The sequence below is a fragment of the Nyctibius grandis genome, chromosome 1 (genome assembly GCF_013368605.1).
Source record: "Nyctibius grandis isolate bNycGra1 chromosome 1, bNycGra1.pri, whole genome shotgun sequence".
NCBI classification, from domain to species: Eukaryota; Metazoa; Chordata; class Aves; order Nyctibiiformes; family Nyctibiidae; genus Nyctibius; species Nyctibius grandis.
Window position 1 is genome coordinate 95,634,418 of NC_090658.1, and position 16,145 is coordinate 95,650,562.

A 16,145-nucleotide genomic window follows, 5' to 3' on the forward strand; every position below is an offset into this window, starting at 1 on the left:
CCATCTAGTAGTAATAATGTTACACGAATTTGAAACACTGATGGGAACCAACAGTCCAAATTATATATCAAGACTCAGCAGCTGCAAAGGGCTGACTACATTGGTCATAAACAATACCCTAAAGAACAACATAGCAGGCTTTTAGAAATACCTGCATGCATTTTTTTTTGTAATCTAAACAAAGTGAAAACAGCAAAGATGACAAAGTATGGCATGTATGTAGCCCAATACTTTGTTAAGGAAAATGAAACATTATCACTAAAAAAATGACCCTCTAACCGAGCGGAATGCTCATGCTGAACTCTACTTGTAAAATAGAAATGCAGTGAGACCTTTCAGCTTCTGAAAACTGCAGGGCTGTAGTACACAACCCTGGCTAGTATTTAGGCAGAGCCTGTGTCTCCTTACTGGCACTATCAACCTTTATTTCCACTAGTATGAAGGTAAACTGTGACCATCAGAACTGGGGAGAGACTTACAGGAGACAAGCAGTTATGCAGCTCTTACTGTTTTAATCAATTACTCAATCATACAAACTCTTTTATTAACTATTTTTCCTTTGGAAGTGTTCTGGTTTTGCTTTGAGTGCAATTCTGTGTGGTATAAGAAAAGCACTAATATCCCCTTTTGTTTTGCCACTTGTTTTTGTTTCATTAGAGACTAAACTTTGTAATTCCTAATCAGTAATATCAATGACCAGAGCAAAGTACTTGGAATATAATTTTTTTTTACATATAAGCAAGGGTTTGCCTGACAATAAAGTTACCTTGTAATTTATTGTATTACTTTGATGCCCAGTTGTTAGTTTACATGTACATCGTCTACAGTCCAGGAGCAAAGGAGATCCCAAATTAACATGCACATTGTATACAGTAAAGGGAAATCGAGCATTCTAAAACACACTAGTCTTAAATTCAAAAAAAAGAGGAACTAGTCATAGAATTATCGAGGGGTTAAAAGTGAACAGCTCTGCTGGATTAATTTCTACCAGTTAAACATATCCTAGTGTGTGTCTGAGATTTCCAGTACAACTATAAAGAATGCGATGCTCATTTTTCACTGAAATTAGTAATACGGAGCATCTAGGGCCATGAAGTGGCTCTGGATGAAAATTCTCCACCCAGATAGTACCTACAGGAACTAGCTGTGATATCCAGTATGAATCTTCTTTTTAAATTACAGATTTTTCTTCTCAAGAAATTTTAAGCCCACATAACTAAAAAGCGCAATTTTTCTTCCGCACTGATGTTATTAGTTGATTTTGATTTCTATAGACAAGACCTGAGACCAAGTTTCTCTCTACAGCTAAGACTACATGTGCAAACTTCCTTTGAACAGGTCTGGTCACTCAGGACCTGCTGTCCTGCATAGCCCAGCTCATATCTGTGTATCTGCCCTCATGTCCTTCTCTGTGCTCTCCGTTCCTGTGTACATTCTTTTTTTTTTTTTTTTCCTTTCTGGATTCACACATCTTATTGAAACTGGCTGCTGACAAGAACAGAATTAGTATCCACTGGTCTGCTGCTCATCTTTTGCCTTCTATCTAAGGGCTTTACCCCATAGTACGCAGGAAACTGCCTCCATGAGATAAGATTGGTGGATGCAGCCCTCCTCTTCATCACCCCATCAGCACACAGCTGGGCTGAGCGCTGGGTTAAAATGACTCCTTCTGGGTCCTTTTTTCATTTCTAGTTAGCAGCAGAGAAAGGAAAAGGAGAAGTAGACTTGTGCGACAGGTAAAGTTAGGACTTTAAGCTGTCTCTGATTTGGGCCTTCCTATGAACATCAGCAAACTCATTTTCCCTTAATCTCACAGAAGCACCCCTTACTAATATTTTTAAAAAAATAGAAAAGCAAGTTTTCCCAATGCTAACACATCACTTCCAAAAAAAGCCCTGCAAGCGCATTTTTTCTCTAGCCAGTGCCAGTACTTCTAGGTTGCAGTCCTCATAGCATTGCACAATATTCAATAATCTAATTCCCTCCCCTTGACGTGTCCTAAATTATGTGTTTAAGATGATTATAGTCAAAACTATTTCTTACACATAGGCAAAGCTGTCACATAGAGTGAGTATAAAACTAGCACCTAGAGTAAAAAAAGGATAAAAATATCCAAATGTGAAAATCCTTGTCAGTGAGATGAAAATGAAATTGCAGTGATGGGGTAAACAAATGTACAAGTAAATACAAGCTTGCATGCTTGCTGTGTCATCTACAGAAAGCAGGATGTGTGCCCTTTTATGCTAGACTGTCTCCTCCTATTAACATGCACAAGTAACAGCTCAGTAAATGTGAATTGTTTTCTCTAGCTGCCACAAAGCCTGCCAAGTTACTTTGGGGCAATACATCGGTTCATGATTTACCCATCCTTTGCAGCTGATCAGGCAGACCCATGCAAATTCATGGCATGTGACAAGTTTTCTGAATGTGTAATGAATGAGCGGACAAAAGAGGCTGACTGCCTTTGTAAACCGGGTTACGCAAGCCAAGACGGATTACCCTGTCAGAGCCTGTGCGAGCTGGAACCCCATCTTTGCGTCAATGGTGGGAGATGCGAGTTAGTTCCAGGAAGAGGAGCTGTCTGCAGGTAAATAAATGGTGCTTAACGTGAATTCTATTAACAGACCCCTGAGAGGTCTATTGCATGAACAAGCAGGGCCGTGTGTATACTTTTCAATGGCATAAACTATGCTAATAAGCCAAGAGCTCAATATTCAGATGCTTTAAGCTACACTGCAATACCCTTCTTCAGTATAAATAGTCTCACTATGGATGAATCCATTTCTGTCTATTGGTACACACAGAACGTCATGATCTAGTTACTTTTTAGCGATGCTTTAGAAATTCATTACAAATTCAGCATCACTGGCAGAGACTGCAAGTACGAAACCATGCATTCTTTTCAGATTTCCAAATACATCTTGGAAAAATGAACTAACGCATTCACATTTTGCTATTGATTACGCACTAGTATTTTAAGAAATCATTTTTTTCTAAGTTGTATTAAAAAGGAAATCTATATTCTTATAAACATACCTATGAACACTAGTCTGATTCTAGACACCCAATAAAGCACACGAAGGCTGAGGCTGCTTTCAGGGCTTTCTGGGAAAGACTTGAAGATTTGCAGCTCCATGTAATGGCAAACACATTCCATAAGGATTTTTACATGAAATGATGTTAAGCCAATATTGAGAACTACCACTTGAACACATTAATTCTCTTTTAAAAGTATCAGGTTTCACCTCATGGTAAGACAACGCTACCCAGAGCATTATGTGAAACTCTGTACACCAGACGGGCACACGGTAGCTGACCTGCCATGTGTATAAGCAAGAGACAAGTTACAATTCTTGCACTTGTTATATCTCTTAATACTGACTTTACTAGGTTAAAGATACACCTTTTAATGTATTTAGGATTAACGTCAAAAAAATAAGACTACTGAGCAAATTATTCATATGATAATTTCACTGTAACAACATAACTGCCATAATTCATTTTCTGCAGTGGGAGTCACAGAAATGATAATAGAAGATTATACCGAATTCATGACAGTTACTGCTAAATTCCTGACTTGCGGCGTCACAGAAGTGCAGCTACAGTATTTTGTACTAGAAATCAGCCTGTGAGCTAAGGAGGGCCTCTTCAAAACTTTACTCAAGTAGCAAAGGGTATAGCCTACTCCTCCAAGACCCACGCACTAAGGAAAATAACACCTTTCCATTTCAGAAAAGCCCTGACTTGATGTACAGTAATAACTAAACAACCATTTGGAATTATAAAAGTATTAAAAATAATGACTCTTTTTGTGAATTATAGCAAGTTACAAACAAACCTACCACCAGTCTCAGACTGACACCTTGTGCAAACTTGCACAGTCTGCAGAGAGAAAATTCCAGCCTATTCTTTGCTTTAGTTAAGCACTTGTTTTGCTTGTGAATTTCCTCAGAACCACATTAGTTTTTCCACTAACTGGAACCCCTGCATTCCCATATAAAACACAGCAATCTTCCCCCTTGCTTTAAAGGGAGCTATTTGTAATAGAACACTTATTTCAGACCTTGCTACTCAGATTTCAATCACCAATAACCAGCATATAGGCTTCAAAGGTGTGCTTAGACATTACTTCAAAACACACCTGAACTTCTAAAGTTCTAAACCACAAATGTTATTTCAACTTCACTTGTGGGGCTTGAAATTTCTCAGAGATGTTCCAAACACACAACCTCCTTAAAATTTGTAGGTTGATAAAGAATATATCAGTGTCTTTAACACTGTCTCCATTTAGCCCATGTCCAGGGTGAAACAATAAGCAGTTGTTCTATCACCCAATCTCCCTTCCCTGACCAACAAAGCGAATTGGGAAAAGGAGGGAGACTCGTGGGTTGAAATTTAAACCGATTTAACAAGGAAACCAACATCAATGCTATACAAAAGACAAAAAATTATACTTAGCCCACAGAGCGGTGGCAAGTCCCTCCAGGGACAGTAACCATTGAGAAGAGAGGAGAAGGAGATAAAGGAGAAGAAAGCAGATGAAAAAAGCCCCCTCACTCCTCCCACCCCCAAAGCTTTCCCATTTATAGTGAACCTGACATTAATGTTATGGAATACACCTATGGGCCAGCCTGGGTCAGCTGCCCTGGATTTAACTGCAAATGGCCTTGATCACCATGGCTGGCCACAAGCTGAAACAAAATGTAACAGAAAATTGATTCTCTAAATTTATCCCCACAAAACCAGGACACGCTCACTCTTATGAATCTGAGAGTATTTTCTTTCCTCTATTGTCAATCACATTATTTCATACAGACACATAACAATTAATTGTATTGGGAATACTGTGTTTACATTTAATTGCAGATTTTCCTGTGTTTTCATTTGAGGTACTCTGTATTTTCTGCCTTCAAACCCCGTATATTTTTCTCTTCCTCTCCCTATTTTAGATGCCCTGTACGTAAACACAAGCTTCACCAAGGACAGCGCTGTGCAAAATTTGCTCCAGAACCCATACAACCCTTCATTTTTAAACTTCTAATTCTTGGCTTACTAAGCCTTGTTTTTCTTTTCACCATTTTAATTATTAAATTAAGAAGAAAAAGAAAAAGAAAAAGAAACTCTAATTTGCAGTAAGCTTCTCACGATCTTTTTCTTCACATTTCAAAATATTCCTTTTTTCTTTTGCAATGTAAAATCTTACCTAAACAAAAATGTTCTGCATTGTAGAAGTTCTACTCTCAACAGCTGCAATTCAGAAACTGCTGTAAGGATTAATCCTGCTTTTGAACATGATGACCCCATAACTAGCTTTTGTCATACGGCTTGTAGTGTAAGTGTCAGTTCCTCAGAGATCATTGATCATGAAACATTACATGGACTTGAAAACACAAATCAGCATGGAGGTAAAATGCACGGAAATACTTTTTTTACCCCTCAGCAAACAGCCCCACCTCAAATAACAGGTCCACCTTCATTTATTAACTCTACAACTAAATCATATTTGATTCTAATCTTTTGTTTGACAATTTCAGAACTAAAAAGACTAATCCATTTATTCGCTTTCCACATCTACTGCTGCGTAGGTTTCATAACAGGATTGTAGGACTGCTTTTCTTACAGCTCTCTCGCATGGCTTTGGTGGTCCATCCTGAGTGCCTTTTGTGATTTAGTGAAATAACTAATCTAGCGTTTTGGTTTCTTCTTTTTTTTAAACTGTTGTAGGTCACCAGACCAGTTCACAAAGCCAAGACTGACAAGTTAGTCTCCGAAATTCTTCATTTCCAGCATCAGCCAGACAAAACCAAGGTTTGTGACTATTTTCTGTATACTCATTTGCTAATGTGGCAGTCACCGAAAGACATGAAGGAACGAGTATCTAAAATGAAAAAGCAGCACAGATAATTTAAAATACCTTGTGTCTATTTAAGCTATATAGAATTTGAGCAAGTAGGAATTCTAACTTGAGCAGAATACTGCTCATCTCTCAAACATTATTTCAAGTTTTGCAACTTGAAACCTCTTGAACCTTTGGAGGAAAAAAAAAGATATAAGGGAGAAAAGATGAGTTAAAAAATTCTCTAAAATTGTGAGACTGCGTTTTAATTCTGATGTACCAGAGTATGCCCTCTTGAAAGGTAGACAAAAAGCTTTTACTTTGCCATTTTCATTTTTTCTGAATCACAGCTCAATTAGGAACAAGAAGGTTTTACTATAGCTGTTAGTACCCATTATTATTGAGGGAAATATAAGTACAGGATTGCCCTGGCACTAGGTGTATGCTACAGGAGACAGGATACTTGGCTACATGAATACTGGCATGTACATAACAGTACATTGTTACGTAAATAACGGAACAAGTAATGATACCATAGAGAAAGACTTATTTTCACTGATCTTCATCAAACAGAACATTTCTGCCCAGGTCTGGTTTCTTCAAGTACTCAAGGTGACAGTTACAGACTGAGCTGACAGGAGGGGGGACAGGAACGCAGCGATAGAGATCAACAAGTCAGCAGGGAGCAGCAGTTTGGAAAAGCTTGAGAATGAATTGGCTTCGCTGCTGAGAAAAACAAGTACACAGACACTCACAATTAGTATTTTACACCCATCTTAAAAGAAATGTGTCTGTGGGTAATTGTAGACAAATAAACTTTCATACCAGCTGAACTACTTAAAATTACTACTTACAAAAGCATTAAATGTTTCATGAAAGGAATAAAAAGGCACATCTGTGGGAGAAAACCAGGCCTGTGTCATTCTAGACTCTATTTGAATTGTCAAAAGTATATTGACAAAGCTCTTCTCAAGATCTAGTTAAGGAAATTACTTAGTGAGAAGTGAGGCAACCACAAAATAGAAATGGGTTTAAAAAAAATTAGGTGGTTTTGGCCATTTTTCACCATCACTTGAGTTCAAAATGAGTGTTTACATCAGAGCCCTTATGTTGAACACATATTTAATGACTTGATAAAATATGATGGAGGAAGAAAAACATATGTAGAACACGGCTTTATTTAGCCGCAACTAAGAGCACTATTTCCCCATCACAATCTGGAAAACTCCTTTGGATTTAGGATTTTTAAAACAGAATACAGCATCCGAATTGTATTTTCACGTGGAAGTGGATATCTAGAACTCCTAGGCCAAATTGAAAATTCCAGTCTTTAAATTCTGTTTTGCAATGTGTAATGACAGCAGTGGCAGCTTTTTAGGACATATTATCTACAGTAAGTACAGCTGTGTATTTATAAAGGTGTATATGAAAATAAGCATAAAATTCCACTAGAAGCTAAAATAACCTTCAATTCCTTCCTTAGCATGAAAAACATCTCCAGCTTAGTTATAGGGCCACCACATGGAAAATGACTACAAAACTTAGTTATCAGAGGGCGTTTTGTTTGGTTGGGTTTTTACCCAGTCAGTCATCCAGGAATTTACAAACATGTTTCACGTTCAGGTGATCAACTTGCTCTTTCTTCTCTCCAAGCTCAGTAGAAAGCACAAGTTCTTGCAAGCAGCTGAAAACCACAGCTACCTCTCCGGATGGTTAGGTCTCTGGGAACTTGGGTGTGTCTTGCTTCACAAAGAGTATAATATGAGGAATAAAGTAACTGTGAGAATGATCTTTCTTTGGGCCAAAGCAGAACGCGACAATGAGCTAGAATTTACACATTCAAGTGGAGTGGGTCATTCAGACTCAGAGATAAGGCCAAGAAGTCCACATCCAGTTGGCCCACTATGGTTGAGAGTCAAATACGCCCAAGTTCTCTTAAAATGATCCTGCTGATCTGAGCCTCTGCTGCCTTCTACACCTACACGTGATTTCTGCTCCTTTGAGATGAAAGCTGAAGACACCACCTCGTTCCAAATGCAACTTTTCTCTCATAATATCTGCTGTCCCTGTTAGTGACTGTGCTGGACGTTCTCTGTTCAGTGAAAAAGGTGCTGAAAAATAAAGCACATCGCTTTTCAGCTGCAAGGGTCTTATGTCAAGCTGTCTGGAAAGTCTATTATTTTTCAGTTGATCTAATGGATGCTGTTCTATAAACTTGTCATTTATTTGTGCTCGTACATGGCCTGGGGGAGTAGGCTTTTTTTCAAGAGGTCATCTGGCAAAATTCAGTAATGGATCTAACCCCTGAAAAGAAAAAGCATCTCATCTAAAGAGTCTTCACAAACTTTTCTAAGCTTGCAAAAGAACTGTGCTGCAACAGATACCACAGAAAATCAGTTTTAACAAACTTAAATAAAACCTTACAGGATCCAGAAATATTTGATGCCAAATAGGCCAGAAGCACTGGAAATAAAGCACTGGATAAGAGGATGGTAGAATAATTTGTTTCATAATGCTGAATCTAATTGGCATGGACAAAGATCACTTCATTTGATGTAATTCAGATGAAGCCTAAAAGTCATTACAGATTCTCCCTAAGAAATATATAATGTACCCCATTCTTTGCTCATCAGAACCAGAAAGTGACACATAGCATGATCCTCTGAAAAACTGACTCTCAGCCACCAAGAACGATGACTGAAATTAAATTTGAGGAGAAAAAAAACAAGGATTGCCATTTGTTTTATCCTCACATCAGTCACTTGGATCATCAAGCAAACAGTATTTTGGATTAGAACAATACAATAATACCAGTTAGCCTGTTGGAGCTCCCTCACCAATATCAGAGATTTAGTGTTTTATTACCAGAATCACAGGGGAAAGACGAACTAAAATATCACACAGAGATGGAAGCGCTGTGCCCTTAGTTCGAGAATATCAGGCATCAGATTTTACAAATTTACAAGCCTGCACGACACAGTCGCCACTCTTACACTTAAAACAATGCAGAGAAGCTGAACGTCCCAAAGACTATTTTATCCCAGGTCTGCTGTAACTGTGAATCTTGTAGATACTTTAGATACAGCTTCCTTTGTAGCACACTGCATTCTAATTATTTTACAGTCACAAATATGTTCTTCAGATTATGATATCGACGGTACTTGTTTGTGATTTCATACAGAAGCACAGCATTGTTATACCAGGGAGGAAAAATAATAATTTTACTCTGAGGTCAATGACTTAGTGTGTAAAATAACTTCAGGATTAACTCAGTTCTCCTTACAAAGAACTGGAGATTATGTAAACAGATTTTAATGAGATCTTGCCTACTAGCAGTAGATCATTAATAGATTTTCAAATTCTAAGTTCTTTTCCAATATCTTATGAGAGTTTCTCTTACAGGTATTCAAAAAAGAAGGTCTGAGTTATTCAAGACTGCACTTCAGGTTGATTATGCATATGAAAAGAAATCAAGGATTCCTAGAGATATAACATTTTAGCTCTAAAATCAGTGCACATTAAACAAATTGTTTTATCAAAGAAAAACAACGTGACCAAGTTGATCAACCATTTGACCATGTCTAAAATTTGCCTAGTAAGAAGTCACCAGTGTTAAGATGCATGCATTAAGCACCCAGTGCTTACATATTTTAATTGTCTTTTTAAGAGCTGAGGGCTAGAAACAGATTTTGCTGAGCAGTGACTTTTTGCAATATTGTATGTCACAACCATTCTGGTAAAAATGTCGATGACACTTTACTGCATTTCTATACCCTTTTATTAATCTTCCTTACACACACTAATGTAAGCAGCAAACACAGAAATCAGAGCTGTCATTGACCAAAGGCCACAATAAAAGCGTTTGGGAATCTTTTCATTCTCTCCTTACTACCCTCACATTGCAAATCACACAGAAGTTGCGATTAATTCTTTTAATGGTTTCTATGAACATCAGATTCTTATTTTTCTGTTAATAAACACATTATGTATACATATGTACATACACACTTCACTGCTTAATTTCTGGTGACAGTTAAACTGTCCTGTCCTAAGACTTCGAACTTTTTGCTGAGGCACAATACTTGCAGTTTCACCTTTTCGGAATGTGAGATTTATATTCATAAGCACCCTCCCAGTAGCAAGTAGATTACAGAGCTGCACATAAGCCCACATACTTTAAACTCGGTATACACACAAATAATTTCGAGAGGTTACTATTAGTTTTTGTGGAAGAAATGTAAGCGGATGATGGGAGGCCATTAAGTATTTTATAGGCTTAGTAATTTATGCTCTATGGATCCACAATCCTGATTCACGTATGAGCATTACTTTACCTTGAACATCTTTTTCTTGAGTATATAGAAATTGCTATGCTGCATCAGTGTTGTATAGTATTCGGGCACTCTGCTGCTTTGTGCATACCAGAAGTTGTACTTACAGCTCAAACTGAGCTTCTACAAAGTTCATGACTATACTGGATGACAGCTTCTCATTCAGGTGTGAAACTTTCATGTATTCAGGACAGCAGCCGATTTTAGTGGCAATTCTTTGTACTTCACACCACACGGTTACCACAGCAAAGACTGAACTTTAGTTTACCTTGTTATGTACACTCAGAAGAACTGTTTACGGATTCTAAACAATTAACTGCACAAACAGGTTTGCCTGCAAAACCACGAAAACTGGTGATTGTGTACAAATGAAGGCCATGCACCAAGAATACAAGGTTGAGTTTCTACAGCTGAAATGGTATTTTTACTTACTTTATTTAACTAGAAAAAAAAAATAAAAAAGAAACCTAAGATGTGGTTTTACACAGTAACACTCAGAATAAAACTCTACTTTAAAAATACTTCTTGCAGGGCACTGGAAACCATCCCTGCCGACAAATGTTAGCTTTTCACTACTGCTCATGGAAGTTAAGTATGCATTAAGAATGCTGAAAGCATTCAATTTTTTTCCATTACAAATGTATTTTTGTATGTGTTTAGTTTATTTCAATTCATACTAGTTATCACTAGTCAGATTAAAAAAGAAGTAATTTTAAAATGTCTATTTTAATAATGATTATTCATGACTGTATTTATCACTCTCAAATATTAATTACCAAATATATTTGCTGGATGTAAGCCTTTTGTATTTCAATAAAATATAATAAAACTATTTACTTGAAAATTTCACGAGAATTGGATTGGTATTTAAACTCACACTAAGACACATCACATTATTTTAAAATTGATGTAAAGCTATAGCTGGAAATGAAAGCCATAAGCTAAGTGAAATAAAATTATACCTCCTAGATATCAAAGTCTGAATTACTTCAATCTTCTTAAATTAAAAAAAAAATACCACTCTGATTTGGCCCTTAAAATAGGAAAGTTTGATAACAATTTTTTTTTTTTTTAAAAAAAAAAAAGCAACACCACACCCCCACCTCAAACATAAAGCTTTGCCTGCAGCATACAAACTCGAAGCATCGTAAGTGGTTTCACTAGTCACCGACGAAAAAGATGCAAACAGTACACAGCACAGCAAATGATAAATATGTTGGAAGTGATAGCAATGAATGTTAAAAAATAGTAACAAAAGTAAAAAGATATTTGTTTCAACAAACACTGAGAAATGAGGGATGAGACTTAAAGATAACAAAATCAGAATTTCCTAATATCAGAATGTTACTTTAGAGGAACACTTACCTTAGAAAGTAAAGACAAAATCTTTACTAGAGTAGCTTTAACCGCCATAAACATCTGATAGAAAAGCACAGAAATCCTTTTATCCTTCTCATAACTTAATTTACCCTTATTTATTACACTTTAAATCTTTAAAGACAAAATGGAAAGAAAGATACGACTGAGATTTCAACATGGAATGTATTTATTTTTTTTTTTAATTTTCAGTACAGTATTAGGAGGTCATTTAAATACTTTAAATAATGATTTTGGAGAAAAACCCAACGGATTAAACTAGGTAAAGAAAAACAATCTTATCGGTGGATGAAAGACAAGTATTTAATGACCTTGTGATCCTCGAAGTAGCATTTTCTAGACAATTCATATCCCTGGGTCACCTAGTCAGGAATGTAGCCTGGCATGGTGATTCTCTTCCTCTCCTTTGTTTTCTGGAGTGTGTCATGAGAAGATCTCAACTATAACGGACAATTTCATTGAGAGACAGGAAGATTTTTTTTTTTTTAAGAATCAAACACACACAACCAAGCCAACATGTTTACCTCATCATTTTGCTTTAAAAACTAAATCACATTTTTCTCTATAACCGTAGATCAGAAGGGCACTAGGTAATACTACAATCCTACAGACCAACCTCCCTCCCCTCTTTTTTTATTTCCTCTCCAAATCAAACAACAGTATAATTATCTGACACAGTAGATGGGACAACGGAAACATTCAGTAAGCAGTTGAATATTGCCTGACGTAAAAAAAAAAAATCTGAAATGAACTGAAAATTAATTTTGTTGCACAGAAAGATCAGTGAAACTAACAACAGATGCTGCTTTCAGTGCAGGGCACGGGGGGAACCATGCTACTGTGCAAACTAGCATACCCTGATTTTTGGAATGCATCTTCTGCTTGCCTCAGGCATACTGCTGGAGCAATGCAGAGAAGTGGGAACACCTCATTTGAGAACATCCAGCCACCAGTTCCTCTTCCACTACTTCAAAGTCAATTTTATTTTCCTGATAGCTCACATTTGTTAGTCATTTAGTTAACAAGAATTCCCACACACCCCATTCTGAAAAATAAATGTTCTTTCTAATGCCAGTCAAGGAAATCCTGGCATCATCAAAGGAACAAACTGGAAAAATCCCCGCAAGTATGTTTACACATACATATACTAAAATATTTAAGCATATATATGTGTATATACATACACACAGGCACACTTACCATGTTCAGTGTCATAAGATCCATGTTAGAGAGAGATATATATATGTGAACTGAGACTGAATGTAGTAAGTGAAGAAGTTAAATCTAGATAGTAATAAATATAAGGCAGGGCATCTCAGCCCCATCAGTTCAGTGATTTTTCTTCCTTGTATCACATGAACAATCATAGCTTCTTGCAGTCCTAGGTTTCTGGAGACTGGAAGTTCTGAAACTTTGGTTCCAATTCAGTAAGACATTAAACCAGTAATCTAAATTTCATAAGCAGCACCTTTAAACTCATGCAACACTGCACAGGTTTGTACATAACTTGCTAGCCAGCAGCTTGATGCACTTTCATCTTCCAGCCAAAAATTACTGCTTCAGTGAAGAATTTGTTTGGGTAAAATGAAAACATTTTCTCATTTGCAATCATGTGACCAAAAAGTAGAGTGGGTACACAGTGGACACTGAGATTCCCTGATGCAGCAGATCCATACAGAGTTAATGTATTACTCAAATGTCTCCACATGTATTACAGTAAGGAGTGCATTTATAACAACAAGCAGACTGCAGCATGCAAGCACAATCTAAGGTCAGCAAGGACGTATGCATTGTGAGCTCTCTCTGTGCTACACAACTGTACCTCTTGAAAGTTATTAACTAAGTATAGTTATGCATTTAAAAACTAAAGTTTCCAAGAGGTTTCAAACTGAGTAAACAGTGAGGAAACTATTTCATAGAGTAAGCAGACTTTATCAATTCATAGAGCAAGTTTTAATTTTTAAATCAGCTTGAAAAAGTAACTGGACATCAAGCTACTTATATTTCAAATTCCTGTTGGAGAGATAATAATCAAGTTTAATTTGTTGAAATAATTGCCAGCATAGTGAAACAATGTTCACATAAGTGAACAAAATACATCTTAAAACTGTATGAAATTAATAATTCCCACCCACAAAAATTCCCAAAACAAGCTGCTTGATAAGGGACCTGTTACAAGCTATGAAACTTGACAGAGGAGATTAAGATAAAGCTCAGTGAATGAATCACTATGATATTCCAGTATACTAAAAATTGTAGCTATTTCATCAGCATATAGCATTAAGATGACGCTTTATGTTACTGGACCAAATTTTTATAGAATCTAAGAAAAGGTACAGATCTTGTGTATCTCATTACAATTAAAATAAACAGGATGTCTGAGGCTCAGGCCTCAATATTCAGTTAAGTTATACTGCCACCAAAAAGCTGATGCTTTTTGCTATCTTTATGCTACCTGTAATCTTATATGCCTCCAGATAGAAGTCTTGGACACTTTTGCATAATATATTGAAATTACACTACCTGGATAAACAAACTGTCCAAGAATTCCTAATGGAAATCTGTTCAGAAAAATAAAAATCTAAAGGAAATTTGTACTTAAAGAGAAAAAAGAAAAAGAAACTGAGAGAGAAGTGGTATAAGCCCTAATGAGCAGTACATTCTTTGAGTACCTCCAATATTACACACTAACGACATATATGAATGCTCTTCTCAGAATGTACAGAAAACAATTTCTCTTAAACAAAGACAGAGAATGTATTAAATAGGAATTTATGGGTCTCTAGTTTAGGAGGATTTCCTCAGTTTCTGAAAAAGTCAGTAAATACAGACACTAACCAGTTTTCAAATCAGGACATAAAATGTCTCAGGTTATATAAAAGCATACTCCAACTTCTCTGGAACAGAAGTCAAAGCTAAGGCCTCACAATTCCAGTTATTACAGCATATCCTCTTTACTAGGCCACCACCTGAAGCCAACTATTCAGTGTTTTAAAGAGGGGATTTTATAAAAAGGTGGTTGCAATGCAGTTCTTTGTAATATGTACCCAAGTATAGACAGATTGCTCAAAAGTGTTAAAGAGTTATATCAGAAACTGTTAAAGAAAATGCGACATATAAACAAAATGCAACAAACTACACTGACTGAGATTTCTTCCAGGTCCTCATACCTAGTAAACTTCACTACACAAATTAAACATCATAAAGTACAAATTAACAAACCACATGATTAATAAAATCTGTTCACTTTATATTAAACATCTCTAATATGATTATGGAATGTTTACGTCCTCTGTTGCACAAAGGAACTCTTCCCTTTGTATCACGGGCAAGGGTTCTCATCTCGAACGCTACTGTGCAAAATGACCATTTATTTCAATAGGTTCTGCAGCATAGCTGTAGCATATGTAGGACGAGCTTGTCTGCTTTCAATTGCATTTTGAAGATACTGGATACCTCCACAGCGCTCCCAAATTTCTTCAAACTGTCTCGGCAAAATTTCAGCACCTCGCTTTCGAGTTAAGCCAGTCTCTTCAAGATTAAGCTCACACATATCCATATCGTCCTTACCTGAAATGGTAAAGGGAAAAAGAAAAATGTTTATAAAGCTTTTATATCATTCAAAGGTCCCATTAACAAAGATTAGATCTTTGTTAATTAGATTTCCTCTCTCAAGCTCTGGTTTGTCAATAGACTTCAGAGCTTATGGGGAAATCAGTTCTCAGACACAGATTTTTTTTTTGGGTTTATTTTTTGGGGGTTTTTTGGGGTTGTTTTTTTTTTTTCCTTTACACAGAGCAGAAAAGCAGTATCAGAATAAATTAGTATCAGATGCTGCAACTGACAAAATTGTGCTTAAAAAGCAAGCAAAAAGGAACAAAGGGAAGAAGCTGAAAAGATCAGCACCTTGATAGATTCTCCTGAAATCCACCAAGGGATGACAACTGCATTTGTGTTACATATACTTTCAGTTTTACACAGTTTTACAGTGAACTGCTGTTACTATTTAGTTTGTTTAAATGTAGCAAAGTGACTAAGAACTCCAGACTTTTGATCAAGTAGCCAATATTTCTAATCTGTCAGCCTCCTGTGCTAAACAAACAGTGTTCACCAAATGGGACTGACACAGGGAATCCAAAGACATGATGAGTGTTGCTCACTCGCTATGTTTGGATCTTACTTTGAATAGGTGTGGTACTCATGACAGCAGTTCTACTTTTAGCTGTGGGCTTTGACGCTGAACAGACAACAGCTGGTATAAGGAATTCTATTAAAAATAATTAGCAGAAAACCAAGGAACTTTTGTCGCTAGTAAAGCATCATTCTGAAGCTAAACAAATTGGTCATGGCCTTTTCCTCAGTCCCCAAGTAAAATACAAAAAATCAAACCACACAACTGTAATCAGCATATCTGCAGTGTTTTCTCCTCCTTTCATTATCCTCCAGAAAAGGAGGATACGTTTCATTACCAGATAAATCTCTACCTATCCATTGCCACATTTAGTTTTTATTTTAAATGTTTGAGATTAAAAAGCTATTCTCCCATACTAGGCAGCATAAATATGGTAAAAGCATCGGTTTGCTATTAGCACCATACTACA

At 36.6% G+C, this 16,145-nt stretch overlaps 2 protein-coding genes across 2 annotated transcripts in view; one reads left to right on the plus strand and one right to left on the minus strand.

The window, feature by feature from the left end:
* Positions 1 to 5,756, plus strand: part of IMPG1 (interphotoreceptor matrix proteoglycan 1) — a 65,841-nt gene extending 60,085 nt beyond the window's left edge. The window contains exons 15-18 of the mRNA XM_068413643.1: positions 2,377 to 2,587; positions 4,950 to 5,132; positions 5,230 to 5,405; positions 5,725 to 5,756. Coding sequence (XP_068269744.1) covers positions 2,377 to 2,587; positions 4,950 to 5,132; positions 5,230 to 5,405; positions 5,725 to 5,756 — 602 coding nt within the window. The remainder of the gene's footprint in view (positions 1 to 2,376; positions 2,588 to 4,949; positions 5,133 to 5,229; positions 5,406 to 5,724) is intronic.
* Positions 5,757 to 11,740: 5,984 nt separating this feature from the next.
* Positions 11,741 to 16,145, minus strand: part of MYO6 (myosin VI) — a 117,750-nt gene continuing 113,345 nt past the window's right edge. The window contains exon 32 of the mRNA XM_068406272.1: positions 11,741 to 15,114. Within this exon, the coding sequence (XP_068262373.1) occupies positions 14,915 to 15,114 (200 nt within the window). The 3' untranslated portion in view covers positions 11,741 to 14,914. The remainder of the gene's footprint in view (positions 15,115 to 16,145) is intronic.